Genomic DNA, 24,394 nt, shown 5'->3' with positions numbered 1-24,394 from the left:
TGACGGGTACTCGGGTACTCTGATGACGGGTACTCGGGTACTCTGATGACGGGTACTCGGGTACTCTGATGACAGGTACTCGGGTACTTTGAGTACCTGTCAACGGAGTACCCGTCATCAGAGTACCTGAGTACCTGTCACCTACCCATCAGAGTACCCGAGTACCTTCCAACTGCTCATCAGAGTACCTGATGCCTGAAGTACCCAAGTACTTGCCGCCTGCTCATCAGTACCCATCACTACTCATCAGTACTCATCAGTACCTATCACGTATCAGTACTGATCATCAGTACCCATCAGTACAGTATCACCTATCAGTATCAGTACTACTCATCAGTACCTATCACCTGCCTGTCACCTGCCCATCAGAGTACCCGAGTACCTGTCACCTGCCTATCGGAGTACCCGAGTACCTGCCACCTGCTCATCAGTACCAGAGTACCTGTCACCTGCCCAACAAAGTACCCGAGTACCTGTCACCCTTCATACAGCCACCATGTCCAAGTCCAAAAAGGTTTATATACGTCCTCCGTTTAAACCTAAATACCGGTGTTATGGCAGCAGATAGCTGCCATAACCCTGGTATTTTTTTAAATGGTGGACGGTTGGCTTTCCGATAAGGGTGGTCCCAGCGGCGGATTCGCCGTGGGATCACCCTTCCGGGATGACGGAAGAGGCGCCCCCTCCCGCCGCGTTCCGGTCCTTTTCCCCGCTTACCGGACCCGCCGGCAGCGGGGAAAACGATCCGGTCCCAGATCCTCAGAGACAGCATGTCGAGTGAGGGCAAGCTTGCCCTCACTTGACTCTATGGTCTTGGAGGACCGGAGCTACGTAAAATGTTGTTGCCTAGCAACCGGTTTAAAGGTCCTTTTTTTCTTTTTTCATTTTATATAATATTTTATTTTTTTTTTTTCTATCTTTTAGTGTACTTGTGAGATCTGAGGACTTTTTGACCCCAGATCTCACAAAAAAGAGGTCCTGTCATGCCTATTTCTATTACGAGGAATGTTTACATTCCTTTTAATAGAAATAAAAATGATCAATTCTTTTTTTTTTAAACGGTGTAAAAATAAAAAATAATAAATAAAATAAATAGGAAAAAAAAAATTAAAGCGCCCTGTCCCCGTGAGCTCGCGCGCAGAAGCGAACGCATACAGAAACCCCGCCCACATATGTAAACGGTGTTCAAACCACACATGTGAGGTATCGCCGCGATCGTTAGAGCAAGGGGAATAATTTGAGCCCTAGACCCCCTCTGTAACTCAAAGATGGCAACCTGTAGAAATTTTTAAATTGTCGCCTATGGGGATTTTTAAGTACCAGTTTGTCGCCATTCCGTGAGCGTGCGCAATTTTGAAACATGACATGTTGGGTATCTATTTACTCGGCGTAACATTATCTTTCACATTATGGAAAAAAATTGGGCTAACTTTACTGGTTTCTTATTTTTTAATTTAAAAAAGTGAATTTTTTCCCAAAAAATTTTGTTTGGAAGACCGCTGCGCAAATACGGTGTGATAAAAAATATTGCAATAATCTCCATTTTATTCTCTAGGGTCTCTGCTAAAAAAAAATATATAATGTTTGGGGGTTCTAAGCAGTTTTCTAGCAAAACAACTGATTTTAGCTTGTAAACACCAAATGTCAAAAATAGGCCTAGGCAAGTGGCTAGGATGCATGATGATGCTCCTTGGATGTTGGGCCCCTCTATATGGCTAGGCTGTGAAAAAGTCTCACACATGTGGTATTGCCATACTCAGGAGGAGTGGCAGAATGTATTTTGGGGTGTCATTTTTGTTGTGTACATGCTATGTGTTAGGAATATCCTATAAATTGACAACTTTGTGTAAAAAAAAAAGTTTTCATTTTTTTCCCACATTTTCCAAAAACCTGTGGAAAAAAATGATATGTTCAAACGACCCATAATGCCTCATAGAATATACGTTGGAGTGTTTGCTTTCCAAAATGGGGTCATTTTGTGGACTTTTCCATTGTATTGGTGCTCTAGTGCCTTGAAAAGTGTGATAGGTAGTAAGAAAGTTTTATGTGTATTTATGCTCCTAGAACGCCTGAAGGTGCTTCTTGGACGTGGAGTCTCTTTTTGTGGCCAGGCTGTGTAAAAGTTTCACATATGTGGTATCGCCATACTCGGAAGGAGTAGCAGAATGTATTTTTGGTTGTAATTTTTGCTGTGTACATGCTATGTGTTAGAAATAGCTCCTAAATTAACAACTTTGTGGAAAAATAAAGAAAAAAAATATTTTTTTCTTCATTTTCCCAAGAATTGTGGGAAAAAATTACAACTTCAAAAAACCCACCATGCCTCTTAATAAATACCTTGGACTGTCTACTTTACAAAAAGGGGTCATTTGGGCGGTATTTGTACTGTCCTGACATTTCAGGGCCTCAAGAAAGGAGATAGGCAGTCAGTACATCTGGTGTGATCAATTTTCAGTAATTGGTACCATAGCTTCTAGACTCAATAACTTTCACACAGACTAAATAATATACACTAATTTGGGTTAATTTTACCAGAGACATGTAGCAGTATACATTTTGGCCCAAATGTATGAAGAAAAATTAATTTTTTGCAAAATTTTATAATTGAAACTAAAAAAAAGTGTTTTTTTTTCAAAATTGTTGCTCTTTTTTTGCATATATCACGAAAAAAAAAAACCCCAGTTGTGATCAAATACCACCAAAAGAAAGCTCTATTTGTGTGAAAAAAATGATAAAAATTTTGTTTGGTTACAGTGTAGCATGACTGAGCAATTGTCATTCAAATTGTGAGAGTGCTGAAAGCTGAAAATTGGTCTGGGCAGGAAGGGTGTCTAACTGCTCTGTATGGAAGCGGTTAAAGTGGTTCTAAAGGCTGTAGGTTTTTTACCATCATGAATTCTATGCATGAAGGTAAAAAACCTTCTGTGTGTAGCTTCCCTCGAGACCCCCCTAATATTTAGCTAAGCTTGACTGCATTCCAGTGATGTGCAGGAGAGCAACTGCTATCCCGGGTCTCGCTGGCTGGCTCCCGCTGTTGTCAATCACAGCCAGTGAGGAGTGGGCGGGCTGAGCCCCTTTTTTTGTGTCTTTTTGACACACAGAGCAGGGCTCGAGAGCAAGCATGCACAAGTGCCCCACTTGAAAGCAGCTTGCTATGGGGGCACTTGGCGGGGGGAGCCCAGAGCACTAGCAGGGGACCCGAGAAAAGGAGGATCGGGGATGCACAGAGCAGGTAAGTATAACATGTTCGTTATTTATATAAAAATAAAACTTGTAACTTTAGTATCACTTTAACCACTTTACCACCGGAGGATTTTGCTGTCTTACGTCCAGGCCACTTTTTGCGATTCGGCGCTGTGCGACTTTAACTGACAATTGCGCGGTCGTGCGATGCCGTACCCAAACGAAATTTACGTCCTTTTTTTCCCACAAACAGAGCTTTCTTTTGGTGGTATTTGATCACCTGTGCGATTTTTACTTTTTGCGCTATAAACAAAAAAAGAGCGTTTATTTTGAAAAAATAACAATATTTTTAACCTTTTTTTATATGAAATTCCCCCCAAAAAAAATGTAAAAATCAATTTTTTTTTACATTTATGGCCAATTTGTTTTCTGCTACCTATGTTTGGTAAAAAAAATCGCAATAAGCATATTTTGATTGGTTTGCGCAAAAGTTATTGCGTTTACTAACTAAGGGAAAGATTTCTGTCATTTTTGGTGTTTTTTTTTTTAACGCGTAATGGCGGTGATCTGCGATTTTTTTTGCGGGACTGCGACATTGCGGCGGACAGATCAGACCCTTGACTGATATTTTTGACACTTTTGGGGGTACCACTGACATTACTGCAGTAATCAGTGCTATATATATGCACTGTTACTGTAATAATGACACTGGCAGTGAAGGGGTTAATTTTATTAGAGAGGGAGGGGTTAATGTATGCCTGGTGCTTACTGACGTGTGGGGGGGGAGGTGACTTTGTGAGACAGGGACAGATCGGATGTCCAGCTATGCTGAACACTCCGATCTGTCAGTCCCTGTCACTTAGGAGATCCGCCCGCTCTGTTTACACAGGCGGGCGGATCTCCTCACTCGATTCCCCGACGATCGGGGCAGAGCAGCGTCGATCGCCGCTGCTCCTCCCCTGGCCCGACTCCCGCTGTGAATGAAAACAGCGGGAGCGCGCCTCCGGCGGCGCGCGAGCGCCGCCTACAGGGGGAGGAGTCCAGCGACGTAGGTCTACGTCGCTGGACGGGATCGTGCCACTTTGCCGCAGTACGCTCAATGTGAGCGGTGGGCAAGTGGTTAAAATGATCCAGGCTGGGAACAGGAGATAAATAATTATAATTGTGTAAACATTATACTCATGGCTAATGTAAATATTAGAAAACCTTCTCACAGGCATATGCTAAAGCAGAATGTATGTTAGCCTCCTAAAAACAAATCACAGTCTACAATGAATGGAGTTAAGCTCAAGAAGAAATCCCTGCTCTGTGTTGAGCAAATTTAGCATTCTGCTAAATGTAGCCAGCGCCATAAAACCCTTGCTAACAGACAGTTTCAAAAAAATATACTGAAGCTGCACATCAATGCAACTACAGCTCAATAAAAATCTGCACTGTAATGACTATCATTCCAAAGACTACAGTCAAGAAGAAATAGAAATAGAAATAAGAACACCTCTTGTAAATTGTTGACTTTTTCAACCTATCTCAACAAACATTAAGGCATCTTGTACATGGGACATACTTCGCCAGCTCAGTGGGGAATCTGTCCACTGAATCCCATTGAGCAGGCAGATAGCTGGTCCATGTCCTCTCTGCTTATGCAAAGCATACAGAGACCCGGCCTGCCCTCTTTTTTGGGTGGTCGGATGGAAACGGACAGCCTGTCTGTTTACTACCGACTGCCTTTCGATCCAATCAACGGATGGGAAATAGATCCCAGTCTGTTTTTAGAGGATCAGATTGGATGTCGATGGGTGTAAATGGACACGTCCGTTAACATCCACCGCTCTATAGAGGATAATAGAGGGTCTCATCAGGTACGCCTGAAAAACTGACATTCGGATCCCCTCAGTCCACCCATGTGAAAGGGGCCTTAGTCTTCATTCAAACAGTTTAAGGTAATATATTAATGAAACAATAGGAAAAATCCACCTTTATTCATTACAAAAAAAATGAATAGATGTAATAGAGTACTGTGAAAAAGTAAGTAGAGCTTTGGCCTCAGTAGCTTGTATTGCCCCCTTTAGCAGAAATTACATCTTGTAGGCATCTAGTATAACTGTCCATAAGTCTCTGACTTCGAAATTATTCATTCATAGCAAGCCTTGCCACAAATGAAAAGGTAAATGCACTTAAAAATAAATACTGACAGGCTGCATTCCAATCAATTAAAGAATGGGTCTGAACTGCGCTGCCACTTTTAGAAATTGACACGACTGTGGTTGCCTGCTCTTCCCAACAGCATTATGCTCATGTGCAGTAGAGCCAAATATAAAGAGATTTCAGAGGAACAGAAAGGGTTCTTTCACACTCATGGTATTGTTTACCATGCTGCAGGGGATCATTTTTCGGAGGGCGATATAGCAGCAGCTGAGGAGGTTCAGGAGGTCCCACTCACTGCCACCTCCTGATGCCTGTTTTTTAATTATTTTTTTTTTTGCCGAATAGCAATTTTAAGACCACAAGATCACACCCTAACTGCTAGGTGAGCATTTGGCTCGCAGTTGCAGTGCGCACCATTGATCTCAACGGGCACGTTTGACAGGTGGCACAACTCTGCAGCTCAAGATAAAAATCCTTCAGCAGAGAAGCAAAGCATCACGACCATAGCATGTGTACAGCCTTGTCAGGCTGTAATGTTAGAATTCAGGTGGGCAGCTGCCTGTTTTTTCATTCCCCAGCCACCCTTGTGAAAAAAACAAAAAAGTTGTTTAACCGCTTCCTGCCCAAGCCAATTTTCAGATTTCAGCACTGTCACATTTTGAATGACAATTACTCAGTCAGGCAACACAGTACTCAAATTACATTTTTAGGATTATTTGGAGACAGATAGAGCTTTACTTTGGTGGCATTTATTTACCACTGGGTTTTTATTTTTTGTTAAATAAATAAAATAGGACTGAAAATATTGAAAAAAGAAAAAAAACTTTTTCTTAGTTTCTGTTATAACATTTTGCAATTAAGTCATTTTTCTTCATCACTAACATGCACTGATGGGCACTGATGAGGCTGCACTGACGAGAAGACACTGATGGGGCTGAACTAATACTCAGGGCACTGATGATCAGAGCACTGTATAGCAGTGTAAAATACTGTACTCACTGTGCCCTTCACAGATCCAGCTCTCCTTCCCTCACACATGTTCTCTGTGTGAGGAAAGGAAAGCTAATAACTGGCAAAGGAATTGGGTCTGTGATTGGACACAGCTGATCACATGGTAAAGAGCCACTGTGATTGGCTCTTTACCTTGATCTGTGTCCAAGGCACATAGCGGTCACAGAGCGCTCAGGAGGCATGCACATGGGAGGATGTCCAGGGACACCTTCACAGAACCAGAGATCCAGTCCGTAGCTGTAAATTGGCTATAGCATAAGCAAGAAGTGGTTACATTTAAAAAAAAAAGGTGAGGCGTACACAGTTTGTATAACTTTTTAAAACATATTTAGGCCTTTGAGTGGAGACACTAGTGCTGACATCACGCCGTTCGATCCTGGATCGACAGCGGCTTTCAATGTAAGGATTTTATGTTTTCTGCACTAAAGTATCCTTATTAAATCTACTACACTATTAGGACAACTTATGGCTCCTGGTGAGCTTTATCTTAGCTATACCCCGAGGAGGTGTTTCGCTGGACGAATCTATTGGGTTTCTTCACTGGATGATAGATACACATTTAAAGCGTGTATGCTGTTGTAATGGCAGCCATCATTTCTGGTGAGTATGCATTTCACTGGGACAAGGTGGCTGACGTTGAAACACTTTATTGGATCATTCACTTTTACATCAAGAGGTGTTATTGATGGTTCTGCTGTATTGTTGCACTGGACTTTTTCATTAGTCTTTCATTCTTTTCACTGGATTGTTTAACACTAGCTTTTTGTACCTTTGGCATGAAGGACTTTATACCCCAACTCGGATTTTGTTTTTCATTTCATGTGGTTTGATTTCACCTATTAATTTTTTGGCGCTACACATTTATTTATATATTGTTTACCCAAGTTGTGTATACTAGTTGTTTGTGCCAGCGGCCAGTTTACTACAGAGCATAGACACACATCTATTTTTCATATTTAGGACTTTAGGGTTTATTTGGCCCACAGTCGAAAAAATAGCTGTGCAATCCTCAGTCAGGAGACAAAAAACTGCCAAGCATCTCTTTCATTTGGTGTTCATAAGACCTTGTTCCATAGAACTTACTGCTGCCAGGTTCAAATAAACTAAATTCCATATTCAGCACTGATGGGGAAAATTGCATATTTTAGATTTCGTTAATAAAGTTGTCTCACAATATCTATATTATATATATATATAATATATAACAAGAAAAGCAAGCTTCCAAAGTTTAGTTACTTTAGATGACTTCTTACTAAAGTAAAGTCATTGCAAAATGAGCAAGTCCTTAAAAGGTCATGTTGTTTCAAGGGTTTTGATTGGGGGTTGTCAATTTCTTCTTTACACACAAGTCCTATATATACTACAGCTAAAACTTGTAATAATTGTCTCGTCTCAGAGCTGCATTATGCATGCGTCCGATCTGGTCATCTGCACCACGCCATTTAAGATGGAGGGACCCGTGGCAGAAAAGGCATCTTTAGTTAAAGGGTAACTCCACTTTCATGGAAAAAATAGCAAATAAAAAAATAATAATATAGCGTATACAATTACAACAAGTCATATTTTAATTGAATGTATTAAAAATGACCTTTCCTTTTCAATCTGCAGCTCTGTAGTTTTCTGTAAAGTGCAATGCAATATGACTACCTGGTGGTGTTCTGTATACATAATGTGTACAGAACGCCCCCCAGAAACATAATTTCCTGTCTACACTAAGATGCAAGTCAGATTTTTGGCATCTCCTACAACAAAAATGTCATTTTTGGTAAGATACTCCCAATAGGAAAAAACATCTAAAGGGATGCAGACCCTGCAACTTTCCTCATTAGAGCCCTGATTCTGCAGCAGCTGGTTGTTAATTATGAAACCACTCCCGTTAGACTCACTGAGCACAAGGGCACAGAGGAACAAACAGTGATTTCTTCAGAATAACAAACGGCAGGAATCTGCAACAAAGTTTGTTAAAATCCTTGCAATTTACACAGATCACCCAGAGGGGAATGTTTTTTTCTCAACAAAAGTGAAGTTACTCTAGTATTATTATTATTTATCTGTATCTGCTACAACTGTTTGCGTGATCTCTTTTTGCATATCTTTAATACAATCCCAAAAACGTAAACGATCATGTAACTGTGATAAAACAAGCACTAGTGTCAAACTAATAATTTGTGGCAAAACAAAGTTCACAATTTACAGTTTATTCTCACAACATGTGTTTAAATGGAAATAATATTGTAAATTATAACATTATATACTTACTTTCAAAAACAGCACTGATATCCGCGTTTGCAAAAGGCAGTTCAGTTAGGTTTCCTGCTGATTCATTACTGCTAACCCTCTTTCTCCTGCGTTTGCTTTTCTTATTTTCCTGAATCCTTTCTGATTTTCCACCTTCTAAAGCTTGGAAAAGAAAAAAAGTTTTGTTTTTTCAAGTGGTAACAGTATATTTATTGTGAGATGTATATATACCTTTTAAAAAGCTATCTAGTGAAAGCCATACTGTCATGAGAATTTATTAAGGGCTGACATTACCAAACTCTCCTTTGAGAATGCTAGTAAGGGCTGACATTACCGAACTCTCCTTTGAGAATGCTAGTACCTTGGATGTCATTTAGATGCTTTAATTTCTGTTGTCTAAGTTGCTGGCCCAGAAGTATAGGAATAAGTAGTTCTGACACTTATCTGACACCATTTACAGCATGCTTGTTCCAGTACTGTGACTAAAACATGCCAAAGTCGTACACAGCCAGGTAAGCTTTTTCAGCAGGAGGACTGCACTGGCATCCCCCATACTTATCCCATGACATACTCACTTTAAATGCTTGTTTTTAAATCATTTTTTAAAACTACCACTAAAAACATAAACATTTTCCATACCAGAAACATGTAGCTATTATCTAAACTAGGAAAGACTGAAGCAAGAGCCTGTGTTGTATGTACAGGTACATCTCATACAATTAGAATATCATTAAAAACTTAATTTATTTCAGTAATTCAATTAGAGAGGTACAACTCATATTTTATATAGATGCGTTACACACAGAGTGATATATTTCATGCATTTTTTCCTTTAAATTTTGATGATTATGGCTGACAGCTAGAGAAAACCCAAAATTCAGTATCTCAGAAAATTAGAATATTTCATAAGACCAAAAAAAAAAAAAAAGGATTTTTAATACAGAATCGATACTGAATTTTGGGGTTTTCACTAGCTGTAAACCATAATTATCAAAATTAAAAGAAAGAAATGCTTGAAATATATCATTCTGTGTGTAATGCATCTATATAAAATGTATGAGTTTCACTTTTTGAAATAAATTACTGAAATAAATTAACTTTTTGATGATATTCTAATTTTATGAGATGAGCCTGTATTTTTTACATAATCAGAAGGGAAAAGTAGACATTAGGCTCGATTTACACCGATGCATTTTTCTCATGCTTTTTGCAGAAACGCAGGACATTGTTATATTGTTAACATAGGTTCCTATGGAACATATTCACATCAATGCATTTTTGTGCCTCAGCGTTTTTAGAAAGGGTCAGGGACTTTTGTTAAACGCAAAACGTTTCTTTTTTTGCTTTTTTGGTTCAATAGGCTTCAATCGAGAAGCTGCAGAAAAGCATAGAGTGCATTTTTGCATCGATTTCCGTTATGCATTTTTTAATCTGCCCAACAACAAACTGGCCAAAAGAAAAACATAAAAAACGCAAATTGCGGAAAAACAAACACAAAAAAGCACTGCAGAAACGCTCAAAAGCAACATGCATAGGTGTGAATGGAGCCTATATATATATATATATATATACATATACATATAAACACACACACAAATGTATTAATAGTAAAAGACTAAGTCTAAGCATGTATGCCCTTTAAAAAATAAGAACTTGACATTGGTCGCTGGGCACTTAATTTGACATAATTTCAAAGGCACCACTGTGCGCTTAAAGTTGATATAGTCCAGAAACAATTAAAGAAAAAAATGTGGATAAAGAACCTGAGACAGACAGCTTATACCCACAAGTTCTCAAAGGGCTGAGCTCAGTTTTTCTAAGCCATTGTTCTTTATTATTAGAGACTTTTTTTTATGACTGGATGGATACCAACGGATTATTGAAAACCAAATACAGTGCCCATATTTATGTAGGGATCAGGGTATTTACACAGTAACTACAGACATGTAAGTTTAACTTCTTTTGAAAGGAAGATGTTTTAAAATAATATAATTGTTTTCTATGTGCCCTATTCATATCATAACACTGCACTGATGTGGGTTACAGTGTAACTAAGGTTCCGCTATGATACACTGAGTTTGATTAACTAAAACTAGGGAATTAGTGAGTGAAAAATCTGGTGCAGCTCTGCATTGAAACCAATCAGTTCAAAGCTTTTTTTTTTGTCAAGGCTTAATTGAACAAGCTGAAGTTAGAAGGCCTCTTTCACACGGCGCTCCGTTTTTGTCATCCATTCAGTCACTTTCTTTTTTTTACGGACACGGATGACACTTGTGTCATCCGGTCCGTATGTCCGCATATCATCCCATCTGTTTGCGGATGATATACGGACATAATGCATGTCTATGGGATTGCGGATGTAAGCGGATGACACCTGACATCCGATTTTGCGTCCTTTCCGTTTTAAACGGAAGAAAAATAGGGTTCTGTTCCGTTCCAAAAAACGGAACAGAACTGAAAGGACGCAAATCGGATGTCAGCGGATGGTCATCCGCAATCCCATTGACATGCATTATGTCCGTATATTACCCGCAAACGGATGGGGTGATATACGGACATACGGAACGCCCGTGTGAAAGAGGCCTAACATGCACAACTGCAACAGATTTTGCACTGTCCTAATTTAGGCCCCTTCTACACGAGCGGACCGATCAGGTCCACCTGTCAGTTTCCCGGCTGACCCGATTAGACCACCCATTGTTGTCTATGGAGAGGCAGATGTAAATGGACATGTGTCTGTTTACACCCGCCTGCCTCTGATCCAATCCATCAAACAGATCAGATTGGATGACAGTTGGACGGTCCCATAGAGAACAGCGGGCTCTGTCTGTGTCCGCTCTGCATAAGCAGAGCAGACATGAACCTGTCATCCGGATCTGCTTGATAGAGTCCTCCCTATGTGAAAGGGACCTTAGTAAATCAACCCCACTGTGAGAAGGCAAGTTTTTTGTTTTGTTTTTTTGCAAAAGAGACAAACTACAGATTTTAAGGAAAATCCCACGCCAAAAAAAATGGCGTGGGGTCCCCCCAAAAATCAATACCAGACCCTTATCTGAGAATGCGAGTAAGCACACCCTCCCTGAACAATACCAGGCCACATCCCATCAACAGGGGGGGGGGTTACATGTTGATGGGGACAAGGACCTCTTCCCCGCAACCCTGGCCAGTGGCTGTGGGGGACTGTGGGCGGGGGGCTTATCGGAATCTGAAGCCCCCTTTAACAAGTGGGCCCCCAGATCCCTACATCCTATATGGGCCCCCAGATCCCTCCACCCAGATCCTTCCCCCTCAAAAAAGTGCCTACTGTAATTTTTTACACTACACTTTTTTTTTCTGTGCTACAAATTTTTACATGGGGGGGGGCGGGATCTGGGGGCCCTCTTGTTAAAGCCCGATTCCGATGATCCAATCCATCCCCGCTGACAGCTGATGACTCATTAGTTGTTAAGGACACGGCGGCCGCCTGCTTCTTAACAATTGGTTATTTACAGTTTGTTATGGCGGAAAACAAAAATGCAAAACGCATGAAAACAGCATGCAAAAACACAATAAAAAACACAGGTGTAAAAACGCACCACAAAACCGCATCAACCGCAACTGCATTGATGTGAACCTAGCCTAAAACTCTGAAAAAAAAAAAACAGACAAAAGCAGACATGGATAGATGTGAACCTAGCCTAGGGTACCATTTACACCTTCACAGATTAAAGTTGTTGTTAAGTCACCTATGACAAATCGTGTAATCCTCTCACTTACATGAAGAGCTAATATGTGTGTTTTTTTAAAATGATTTTACGTGACCTGCCGGGGCTCTCCCTCCTCGATCCGAGCACTACAGTGGGAGGGGCTGTGTTTCCCCGCTGACGTCAGCAGGGAGGAGAGGAGGAGTGGCGGGAGGTCACGTGAGGGCCCAGGGGCGCAGTAAATAAGGTATTTTGCTGAATTATTTTTAAAAAACACACACACACTGTACATTGGATCCTAATGTAAGAGAGGGGATTACACAATTTGTCACTACTAATTTTATTAGCTATAGAGGCCAGAGGGGCAGGGAGGAGATGGATAACACAGACTCCTGAGCTGACAGGCAGGAAGGGAGGGGGAGAGAGGAGAGACAGCGGGATGACGGAGGCATGTAACCTGACCACAGTAATCAGGGATCAGCAGTCATAATTACTGAGGTCAGCACAGACAGGGGGACACAGCACAGGCAGGATCAACCAGGTTTTTTGGAATATAGAGAGGGACAAATGACACAGCACAAGCACTATGCCGTTTATCCTGCTGTAAAGGATCAGGATCATTTTTTTTTTTTTTTTTTCTAGGGTTACAACCACTTTAATGTGTGCTTTGTAAAAGAAAACAAAATTTATCTCATAAGAAGCAAATGTTACTCAATGACATTGTTCAGATCCCTTTGGTTTGGTGCTCTGCAGTTTGAAAAATTAGATGTTCAGCATGTTCAAAAATGCACTAAAAAGATTTAATGGCACCCCAGTGCATCAACTAAAGAGCAGCGTGTTTTGCTTGCAGGTCAAGAATGCATGCAAGTTTGCGAACATTCCCAACCTGTTCTTAGGCTGCATTCACACCTGCGTGTTTCCTAACACATGGCACATGAATGCGGCCTCTCAGCAGGTGGGCTTTAACCACTTCAGTTCCAGAAGATTTACCCCTCTTCATGACCAGACCATTTTTTGCGATACAGCACTGCATTATTTTAACTGATAATTGCGCAGTCGTGCGACACTGTACCCAAATAAAATGAATGTACTTTGTTTCCCACAAATAGAGCTTTCTTTTGGTGGTATTTGATCACCTCTGCAGTTTCTATTTTATGCTATAAACAAAAAACGTTATAGCGTCTATAAACTATGGGATACGTTTTTTTTTTTTTACTGGTAATGGCGGCAATCAGCGACTTATAGCAGGACTACGATATTGCGGTGGACAATCGGACACTGTCACTGTACTAATGACACTGGCAGAAAAGGGGTCTTTTTACATCTAGGACGTTCAAGGGGTTAAATGTGTGCCCAACATGTGTTACTGTGTGTGCTGTTTTTACTTACTGCTTTGCAGGGAGAAAAAACAGCACATTGCTCCTGTCAGAAGAGAGCCCTGTGTTTGTTTAAATACAAAGGGCTTTTTTAGGTAATTACTGAAGCAGTTCATGGTACAGCCAATTGCTGCACATCGGGGGCGACAGGAGCGCACGGATCACGTACTAGGTATGATCTAGTGCAGAGCGACCACCCTGCAGCAGTATATGTGCGGTTATAAAGTGGTTTAAGCGATAGTTAACCTGCAAAGAAAAAAAAATCCAAGGAATTGGGCGCCTGCAGGATAATAGCATAATGTGCTGGTGTGCATCGCATACTAGCACATTATGAAAAACGTACCTTAGAACGAAGCCCTCTAGCAGTGCGCTGTCATGGCTACCCGGTCTACTTTCCATGTTCGTGGGCTTCAGCTGTATGACTGGCTAAACCGTGATGACATAACTATCGTGCATGCACGTGGGAGTTACGGCCGTGGCATGGCTCTGTCAATGGACGGCATCCCGTCCATTGAGAGCGCAGTGCTCATGCGCCTGTGACATCACCAGCTGCTACTATAGTAAATATCTCCTAAACAGTGCATGTTTAGGAGATGTTTACTGTACCTACAGGTAAGCCTTATTTTAGGCTTACCTGTAGGCACAGGTAAACCATAAAACCTTTAATGCCAAGAGGCAGCATATATGCAGCCCTATGTAAACACTTTTCTGTGCCGAGAGCATGCTTACTATTCACTGCCAGCACAAATACTACTGGGTACCATGCATCAGGAGCTTTCTGATCATGTGACCGCTGTGGGAGCCAATCACAGCGGTCGCATGACTTGAATGCCTATCTCCCAGCATTTAGAAGCTCTTAAACGGCCGGAAGGGGCAGCGGCGGGAGAGACTAAATGTGACAAAACACACAAAACTGTGGGTTTTGCCACATGTTTCGGAATTGCACTGCAGGTCACATTAACAGAGCCATTAATTGTTCATGGCACCCCAAGGGTGGGCAGCATACCTCCATTATGCCACATGACAAAACACACACTGGAAAAACGCCACGTTGCACTACCCTAAGCTCGTGAAAAATGCACAGAAAAAACGCAAATGGAAACCCACTGCACTAGGGTGTGAATGTAGACTTAGACAACGTTCACACTCTGCATTTTGCATGCAAAATTGCATGCTTTACTGACATGCACAGAAACGTGCTGCTCTTTGGTAAACGCAGTAGGGTGCCATTATTTAAAACGGCACCCCCCACATCTTTTAGTGTATGCATTTTTTACAACCCATAATACATGGTGCTACGCATTTCCCAAAAAGGTCAGGTACTTCTTGCGCACAGGGTAGCCTACTGAAATAAACATGCTACCCAACGCGCGTTCTGTCGGTCCTGCCTGGTGTGAACGGAGCCTCATTTGTAAAATGTATACATAGATATATATATACTCAGTTCACACCAGGCTGGAGCAACAGAACATGTATGTTTGTGTATGTATATATGTGTGTGTATATATACAACGTATATGTGTGTCTTTATAACATACAGTATCTCACAAAAGTGAGTACACCCCCCCCCCCCACATTTTTGTAAATACTTTATTATATCTTTTCATGTGTCAACACTGATGAAATGACACTTTGCTACAATGTAAAGTAGTGAGTGTACAGCTTGTATTACAGTGTAAATTTGCTGTCCCCTCAAAATAACTCAACACACAGCCATTAATGTCTAAACCGCTGGCAACAAAAGTGAGTACACCCCTAAGTGACGATGTCCAAATTGGGCCCAATTAGCCATTTTCCCTCCCCAGTGTCATGTGACTCGTTAGTGTTACAAGGTCTCAGGTGTGATAAATTTGGTGTTATCGCTCTCACTCTCTCATACTGGTCACTGGAAGTTCAACATGGCACCTCATGGCAAAAGAACTCTGAGGATCTGAAAAAGAATTGTTGCTCTACATAAAGATGGCCTAGGCTATAAGAAGATTGACAAGACCCTGAAACTGAGCTGTAGCATGGTGGCCAAGACCATACAGCGGTTTAACAGGACAGGTTCCACTCAGAACAGGCCTCACCATGGTCAACCAAAGAAGTTGAGTGGACATGCTCAGCATCACATCCAGAGGTTGTCTTTGCAAAATAGACATTTGAGTGCGGCCAGCATTGCTGCAGAGGTTGAAGGGGTGGGAGGTCAGCCTGTCAGTGCTCCGACCATACGCTGCACACTGCATCAATTGGTCTGCATGGCTGTCGTCCCAGAAGGAAGCCTCTTCTAAAGATGATGCACAAGAAAGCCCGCAAACAGTTTGCTGAAGACAAGCAGACTAAGGACATGGATTACTGGAACCATGTCCTTTGGTCTGATGAGACCAAGATAAACTTATTTGGTTCAGATGGTGTCAAGCGTGTGTGGTTGCAACCAAGTGAGGAGTACAAAGACAAGTGTGTCTTGCCTACAGTCAAGCATGGTGGTGGGAGTGTGATGATCTGTGGCTGCATGAGTGCTGCCGGCACTGGGGAGCTACAGTTCATTGAGGAAACCATGAATGCCAGTATGTACTGTGGCATACTGAAGCAGTGCATGATCCCCTCCTTTCGAAGACTGGGCCGCAGGGCAGTATTCCAACATGATAACGACCCCAAACACACCTCCAAGATGACCACTGCCTTGCTAAAGAAGCTGAGGGTAAAGGTGATGGACTGGCCAAGCATGTCTCCAGACCTAAACCCTATTGAGCATATGTGGGGCATCCTCAAACAAACGTTGGAGGAGCGTAAGGTCTCTAACATTAACCAGCTCTGTGATGTCGTCATGGAGGAGTGGAAGAGGACTCCAGTGGCAAACTGTGAAGCTCTGGTGAACTCCACGCCCAAGAGGGTTAAGGCAGTGCTGGAAAATAACGGTGGCCAAAACAAATATGGACACTTTGGGCCCAATTTAGGCATTTTAAATTAGGGACGTACTGACTTTTGTTGCCAGCGGTTTAGACATTAATGGCTGTGTGTTGAGTTATTTTGAGGGGACAGCAAATTTATACTGTAGGCTGTACACTCACTACTTCACATTGTAGCAAAATGTAATTTCTTCAGTGTTGTCACATGAAAACATATAATATAATATATAATATTTACAAAAATGTAAGGGTTGTACTCACTTTTGTGAGATACCGTATACGTATGTATGTATATATATATATATATAATATTATATATATGTGTGTGTGTGTACAATGTATACATATGTGTGTGTACAAACCCCATTCCAAAAAAGTTGGGACACTGTACAAATTGTGAGTAAAAAAAAAAAAGGAATGGACTAATTTACAAATCTCATAAACTTTTATTCACAATATGATATAGATAACATATCAAATGTTGAAAGTGAGACATTTTAAAATGTCATGCCAAATATTGGCATGACAAATATTGGCAACTTTCCAAAAAAGTTGGGACAGGTAGCAATAAGAGGCTGGAAAAGTTAAATGTACATATAAGGAACAGCTGAAGGACCAATTTGTAACTTATTAGGTCGATTGGCAACATGATTGGGTAAAACAAGAGCCTCTCAGAGTGGCAGTGTCTCTCAGAAGTCAAGATGGGCAGAGGATCACCAATTCCCCCAATGCTGCAACAAAAAATAGTGGAGCAATATCAGAAAGGAGTTTCTCAAAGAAAAATTGCAAAGAGTTTGAAGTTCTCATCATCTACAGTGCATAATATCATCCAAAGATTCAGAGAATCTGGAACAATCTCTGTGCGTAAGGGTCAAGGCCGGAAAACCATACTGGATGCCCGTGATCTTCGGGCCCTTAGACGACACTGCATCACATACAGGAATGCCACTGTAATGGAAATCACAACACGGGCTCAGTGATACTTCCAGAAAACATTGTCGGTGAACACAATCCACCGTTCCATTCGCCGTTGCCAGCTAAAACTCTATAGGCCAAAAAAGAAGCCATATCTAAACATGATCCAGAAGCACAGGCGTTTTCTCTGGACGAAGGCTCATTTAAAATGGACTGTGGCATAGTGGAAAACTGTTCTGTGGTCAGACAAATCAAAATTTTAAGTTATTTTTGGAAAACTGGGACACCATGTCATCTGGACTAAATAGGACAAGGACAACCCAAGTTGTTATCAGCGCTCAGTTCAGAAGCCTGCATCTCTGATGGTATGGGGTTGCATGAGTGAGTGTGGCATGGGCAGCTTACACATCTGGAAAGGCACCATCAATGCTGAAAGGTACATGCTCTCATCCAGGCATCGTCTCTTTCAGGGAAGACCTTGCATTTTCCAACATGACAATGCCAGACCACATACTACATCAATTACAACAGCATGGCTGTGTAGAAGAAGGATCCGGGTACTGAAATGGCCAGCCTGCAGTCCAGATCTTTCACCCATAAAAAACATTTGGCGCACCATAAAAAGGAAGATGCGACAAGGAAGACCTAAGACAGTTGAGCAACTAGAAGCCTGTATTAGACAAGAATGGGACAACATTCCTATTCCTAAACTTCAGCAACTTGTCTCCTCAGTCCCCAGACGTTTGCAGACTGTTATAAAAAGAAGAGGGGATGCCACACATTGGTAAACATGGCCTTGTCCCAACTTTTTTGAGATGTGTTGATGTCATGAAATGTAAAATCAACTTATTTTTCCCTTAAAACCATACATTTTCTCAGTTTAAACATTTGATGTCATCTATGTTGTATTCTGAAAAAATATTTAAAGTTGAAACTTCCACATCATTGCATTCTGTTTTATTCACAATTTGTACAGTGTCCCAAAGTTTTTGGAATCGGGTTTGTATATGTGTGTGTACAACGTATACGTGTATATTATATATGTAAGCTCTAATGAGCAGGGTCCTCTGATTCATACTGTATTAAAGTGTATTGTATTTGTACTGTCTACCCTCAAGCGCTGTGTAAACTGTCGGCGCTATATAAATACTATATAATAATAATATATGTGTGTGCAATGTATACGTATATGTGTATATATGTGTGTGTGTGCAATATATATGTGTGTGTGTGTGTGTGCAATGTATACGTATATGTGTACAACGTATACGTGTGTATATATATATATATATATATATATATATATATATATATATATATATATATATATACACACAGTGCCTTGCGAAAGTATTCGGCCCCCTTGAACTTTGTGACCTTTTGCCACATTTCAGGCTTCAAACATAAAGATATAAAACTAATTTTTTGTGAAGAATCAACAAGTGGGACACAATCATGAAGTGGAGCAAAATTTATTGGATATTTCAAAATTATTCAGCCCCTTTACTTTCAGTGCAGCAAACTCTCTCCAGAAGTTCAGTGAGGATCTCTGAATGATCCAATGTTGACCAAAATGACTAATGATGATAAATAGAATCCACCTGTGTGTAATCAAGTCTCCGTATAAATGCACCTGCACTGTGATAGTCTCAGAGGTCCGTTTAAAGCGCAGAGAGCATCATGAAGAACAAGGAACACACCAGGCAGATCCGAGATACTGTTGTGGAGAAGTTTAAAGCCGGATTTGGATACAAAAAGATTTCCCAAGCTTTAAACATCCCAAGGAGCACTGTGCAAGCTATAATATTGAAATGGAAGGAGTATCAGACCACTGCAAATCTACGAAGACCTGGCCGTCCCTCTAAACTTTCAGCTCATACAAGGAGAAGACTGATCAGAGATGCAGCCAAGAGGCCCATGATCACTCTGGATGAACTGCAGAGATCTACAGCTGAGGTGGGAGACTCTGTCCATAGGACAACAATCAGTCGTATACTGCACAAATCTGGCCTTTATGGAAGAGTGGCAAGAAGAAAGCCATTTCTTAAAGATATCCATAAAAAGTGTTGTTTAAAGTTTGCCACAAGCCACCTGGGAGACACACCAAACATGTGGAAGAAGGTGCTCTGGTCAGATGAAACCAAAATCAAACTTTTTGGCAACAAGGCAAAACGTTATGTTTGGCGTAAAAGCAACACAGCTCATCACCCTGAACACACCATCCCCACTGTCAAACATGGTGGTGGCAGCATCATGGTTTGGGCCTGCTTTTCTTCAGCAGGGACAGGGAAGATGGTTAAAATTGATGGGAAGATGGATGGAGCCAAATACAGGACCATTCTGGAAGAAAACCTGATGGAGTCTGCAAAAGATCTGAGACTGGGACGGAGATTTGTCTTCCAACAAGACAATGATCCAAAACATAAAGCAAAATCTACAATGGAATGGTTCACAAATAAACATATCCAGGTGTTAGAATGGCCAATTCAAAGTCCAGACCTGAATCCAATCGAGAATCTGTGGAAAGAACTGAAAACTGCTGTTCACAAACGCTCTCCATCCAACCTCACTGAGCTCGAGCTGTTTTGCAAGGAGGAATGGGCAAAAATTTCAGTCTCTCGATGTGCAAAACTGATAGAGAAATACCCCAAGCGACTTACAGCTGTAATCGCAGCAAAAGGTGGCGCTACAAAGAATTAACTTAACCACTTGCCGACCGCCGCACGACTATCTACGTCGGCGGTCAGCCCCTCATAGGCAAAGTGACGTAGGGCTACGTCACTAGCTTGTGAGGGTCTAGGGAGCGAGCGCGCGCCGCCGGAGGCGCGCTCCCGCGTGGTCACGGACCACCCCGGGCGTGTGACCGGCAGACCCGATGTCCGCCGGTCACTCTGCGATCGGCGGGGGAGAGGGAGAAAGTCAGGCGGCTTGTGTAAACAAGCTGCCTGTCATTCTCCCCTGTGTATGAAGGATGATCATACGGTTCTACTATGTAGAACCGTTGATCACTCTTCATACATCTGAAGCCACAGCCAATCACAGTAGAAAGCACGCCCCTAGGGACACACATAGCCCCTCCCTTTCAAAAAAAGTTAACCCCTTCACAGCCAGTGTATTTTTACAGTAACAGTGCATATGTATAGCACTGATTACTGTAGAAATGTCACTGGTAACCCCAAAAGTGGCAAAAATGTCAGTCAAGTGTCCGATCTGTCCGCCGCAATGTCGCAGTACCGCAAAAAAAAAAAACGCAGATCGCTGCCATTACGCGTTAAAAAAAAAAAAACAAAAATGACAAAAATCTTTCCCTTTGTTAGTAAACGCGATAACTTTTGCGCAAACCAATCAAAATACGCTTTTTGCGATTTTTTTTTTTACCAAACATATGTAGCATAAAACAAACTGGCCGAAAATGTTAAAAAATTTTGATTTTTACATTTTTTTTGGGGGGGAATTTCATATAAAAAAATGTGAAAAATATTGCTATTTTTGCAAAATTTACGCTCTTTTTTTGTTTATAGCGCGTGATCAAAAAAATCGCACAGGTGATCAAATACCACCAAAAGAAAGCTCTGTTTGTGGGAAAAAAGGACGCCAAATTAGTTTAGATACAGCGTCGCAGGACCGCGCAATTGTCCGTTAAAGTCACGCAGTGCCGAATCGCAAATTACCCCCTGGTCAGGAAGGGGGTAAAATCTTCCGGGGCTTAAGTGGTTAAGGGGGCTGAATAATTTTGTACGCCTAATTTTTCAGTTTTTTATTTGTTAAAAAAGTTTGAAATATCCAATAAATTCCGTTCCACTTCATGATTGTCTCCCACTTGTTGATTCTAAAATGACAGTTTTATATCTTTATGTTTGAAGCCTGAAATGTGGCAAAAGGTCGCAAAGTTCAAGGGGGCCGAATACTTTCGCAAGGCACTGTGTGTATATATATATATATATATATATATATATATGTGTGTGTGTGTGCAATGTATACGTATACAATGTATTTGTGTGTTTACATTTGTGTGTACAATGCACACATATATATGTGTGTGTGTATATATATATATATGTGTGTGTGTGTACAACTTAGACATATATATATATATATATATATATATATATATATAATGTATACAATTACAAGGACACAGGGGGTGGGGCATCACTAATAGCACGGCAAAGGTCTATCTCAGGCGCTGCGATGAGGCTTTATTAGCAGTCACACAGTGCTATGTAGTTACGATCACACCTTTAGGTTCCTGCTGTGAGGAGGAGGTCTCGGGTTCCCCGGTCACCCCAATGTCTTGTCTCCCCAGCTGTGGTGGAGCGGGAGGAGGGTGAGGCTCCATGAGGTGAGGGGCTCTTATACGGAGAGGTGTAGGAGAGGAACAACACCGACTAGAGAGCCGAACCGTGATATGGAGCAGAGAGGCGCACAGCCGCCACCGTCCACATGTCCCCATAGTAAACAGCGCGCTACGGGGCGGAGGATGGGACAAACGTCACGTGACACCAGCTTGTTTCCGTGCTGCCCTCAGCCCGCTCTCTTCCTGGCAGCTGCAGGAGCAGCTCTCACCTCAGTGTTGCACTTCCTACATCCTTATCTTCCTTATTCTGCTTATATGTATGCAGGTGGTCGGTGAGGTCACCTAGGCTTACTTACACATGCAGTTGTGTGGTGATAATAGATGGTTGTACAAAGGTCTAATCATAACCTCCAACTTTATGAGATGGGCACCTGTTAGCAGGCAAAGGACATCCTCCTGTAATATGGAGAATGATTGGTTAAACCCACAAGTGTGCTTCTGTTAACCACTGTAGCTAAAGGCTTGGATAACAATGGGGAGTGAGAGAAACCCCGACTGCAGGTGCCCTCTGCAGCTGCTGCCCTGCAGTGCTGAATGGGTTAACCCATCTTCAGAGGCAGGGTTTTTGATCATGTGATTGGCTGTCACGGTGATCACATGATCAGAAAGCTCCTGATTGCTTTTTGCGCACCATTAGCCACTGGTAACTTGCTGGGCGCGTACCCTCGGCACAACTGTGTCTGAAAATTTATATGCAGTCGTTCGGTGCCAAGACCCACCCTGCCAAAAGGCATATTTGCATACTGTTGACGCCTAGGCATTAAAGAAGGGCTACGGGGTAAAAAAATATTTTCGCATGAAGTGGGGATTTGCCTGCACCGCACTGGTTAATTTCTTGTTTTTGTCTAAGGTATTGCGGAGCAGAGATATACTTACCTAATCCTCTGAGCGCAAGCCAAGTCCCTGCCACTGCTGCCCAGCCCCACCCCCACACCTGCTAGCGGTCTTGTGAATAAACTGTTCCTGACGTCATCACGCCCAAAGACCAGTAGTGGGCAAGAGGACGGCAGGAACAGTCCACCGCTGAATGTGGCGCAGCGCGGTTTTCCGAAGGATCGGGTAAGTAAAGCTTTTCCTTGCGCCCCTGGACAAAACAAGCAGTTAATCCATGCAATGCGGGCACAGTTAGCCCATGCAGTATTCCTTTGTAGCTATATCAGCAAGAGGAGGGATTTGCTTAGCAGGAGGAGTTCAATAGACTGAGATAGGCAGCATTTGACTGTGGGAACTGTAGTCCAGAGAGGAGAGACTCTACTGAAATCAAGAGCTGCTGAACTGCATTTCCTAGAAGGAGCTGCATTTTCTCAGGCTGTACAGGACACAGCTTCCTCTTGCCATGAAGGAGACCAGAGGGTGCACGTTGCTGTCCAGTGTGTGCCACCAGTGTTGCTAGAGAGACTGAGCCCTTTAGAAACGGGCCATACAGCCATCTAGTAGCCTTATTGTTGCCTGCAGGTTTTATTGGGACTATTTTCATGTGCACCAACAGTATGTAAGTAGGTTAAAATAGCTAGATAGGTGCTGTCCCAGGTAGGGGTTAATGCCTTTCCCTGTTCTTTGGTGGGTTCTGCTTTGGGTCCTGCCCACTAATCCTGTGATATATAAATATAGGAGTGACCTGGCACAAGGGAGCCCTCAGAGAGCCCCAGAGTGTTTGCTCCCTGAGAGAGGCCACAAGAGGCTCCCGACAGAGATCAAGTACAGAAAGTGAGAAAGCCCAGATCGGGGCCTGTAATGGAGATAGATGGAGAATGAGACCCAAGAGGAGCAGAAGGAGGTTGCTTAACACCACCGAGATGAAAAGACTTCCGAACCTGAGGTTCGCCCGGAGACATCAACACTGGAGCATGCCTCCAAAGGACTGGCATCTACATGAGAGTGCCGTTGAAGAACCGTGATTGCTTGGACTTCACCTTTGCACGTATGCCAGGGCAGCACATACCTGTAGTTAAGAGCAGGGATGTAGGAAAACCCTGTTCTTGTATGCTGGACTGTGAAATGTTCATTTTTGCACTTTTTATTAAAGTATTGAAATGTTGCCCTTGCCTGGCCTGAAGTTACTGAAAGAGGTGTATTGAAAGTAACTAACACACACATAATTCACTGAGTGGGTCTTAACACCATTGGGGTATGAAGACATTGGTGGGGAGTAATGTGAAGACACGTGGTTACCTGGGGTAATGGAAGTGTAACAAGCAGCCTTACGGTAGCGTGTACCTATTATAGGTGGAATGGCCTCTTGCAGCAAGGAAAATGTTTGCACTCCTTCCACCAGCGGTCTGTCTTCCAGAGCAATGGGAGTGGATTTGCGTTGCAGAGGTTCCCATCCTGTACAGAAGTTTAAGAACTAAGTTAAGTGCACATTTTGAGACCACGCAGAGTGCACTGAGGGGCCCACTTCACTACTGGGGATTAGTAGTGGAAAACACTGGACAGGTGGATGTGCACATTGGCTTAGCATGTCCCTTCTAAATGCAGATTATAGAGAAGGTGTACATTGTCACTGGGAATCGAGAGTTTACTCGACAACGGTTGCAGTGCAAGTGTACATTCATCTCTAACAGTGGAATCTGTCTTAAGGTTGAGTACTCCCTCAAA

At 42.1% G+C, this 24,394-nt stretch overlaps 1 protein-coding gene across 1 annotated transcript in view; it reads right to left on the bottom strand.

The window, feature by feature from the left end:
- Positions 1-21,912, bottom strand: part of AKAP7 (A-kinase anchoring protein 7) — a 325,673-nt gene extending 303,761 nt beyond the window's left edge. Inside the window, exons 1-2 of the mRNA XM_082249096.1 lie at positions 21,679-21,912; positions 8,599-8,739 (exon numbers count right to left, since the gene is read on the bottom strand). Coding sequence (XP_082105222.1) covers positions 8,599-8,739; positions 21,679-21,892 — 355 coding nt within the window. The 5' untranslated portion in view covers positions 21,893-21,912. The remainder of the gene's footprint in view (positions 1-8,598; positions 8,740-21,678) is intronic.
- Positions 21,913-24,394: the final 2,482 nt, after the last annotated feature.

The sequence above is a fragment of the Pelophylax lessonae genome (genome assembly GCF_965119305.1).
Source record: "Pelophylax lessonae genome assembly, chromosome: 3".
Lineage (NCBI taxonomy): Eukaryota > Metazoa > Chordata > Amphibia > Anura > Ranidae > Pelophylax > Pelophylax lessonae.
This window is presented reverse-complemented; position numbering and strand designations above follow the sequence as displayed.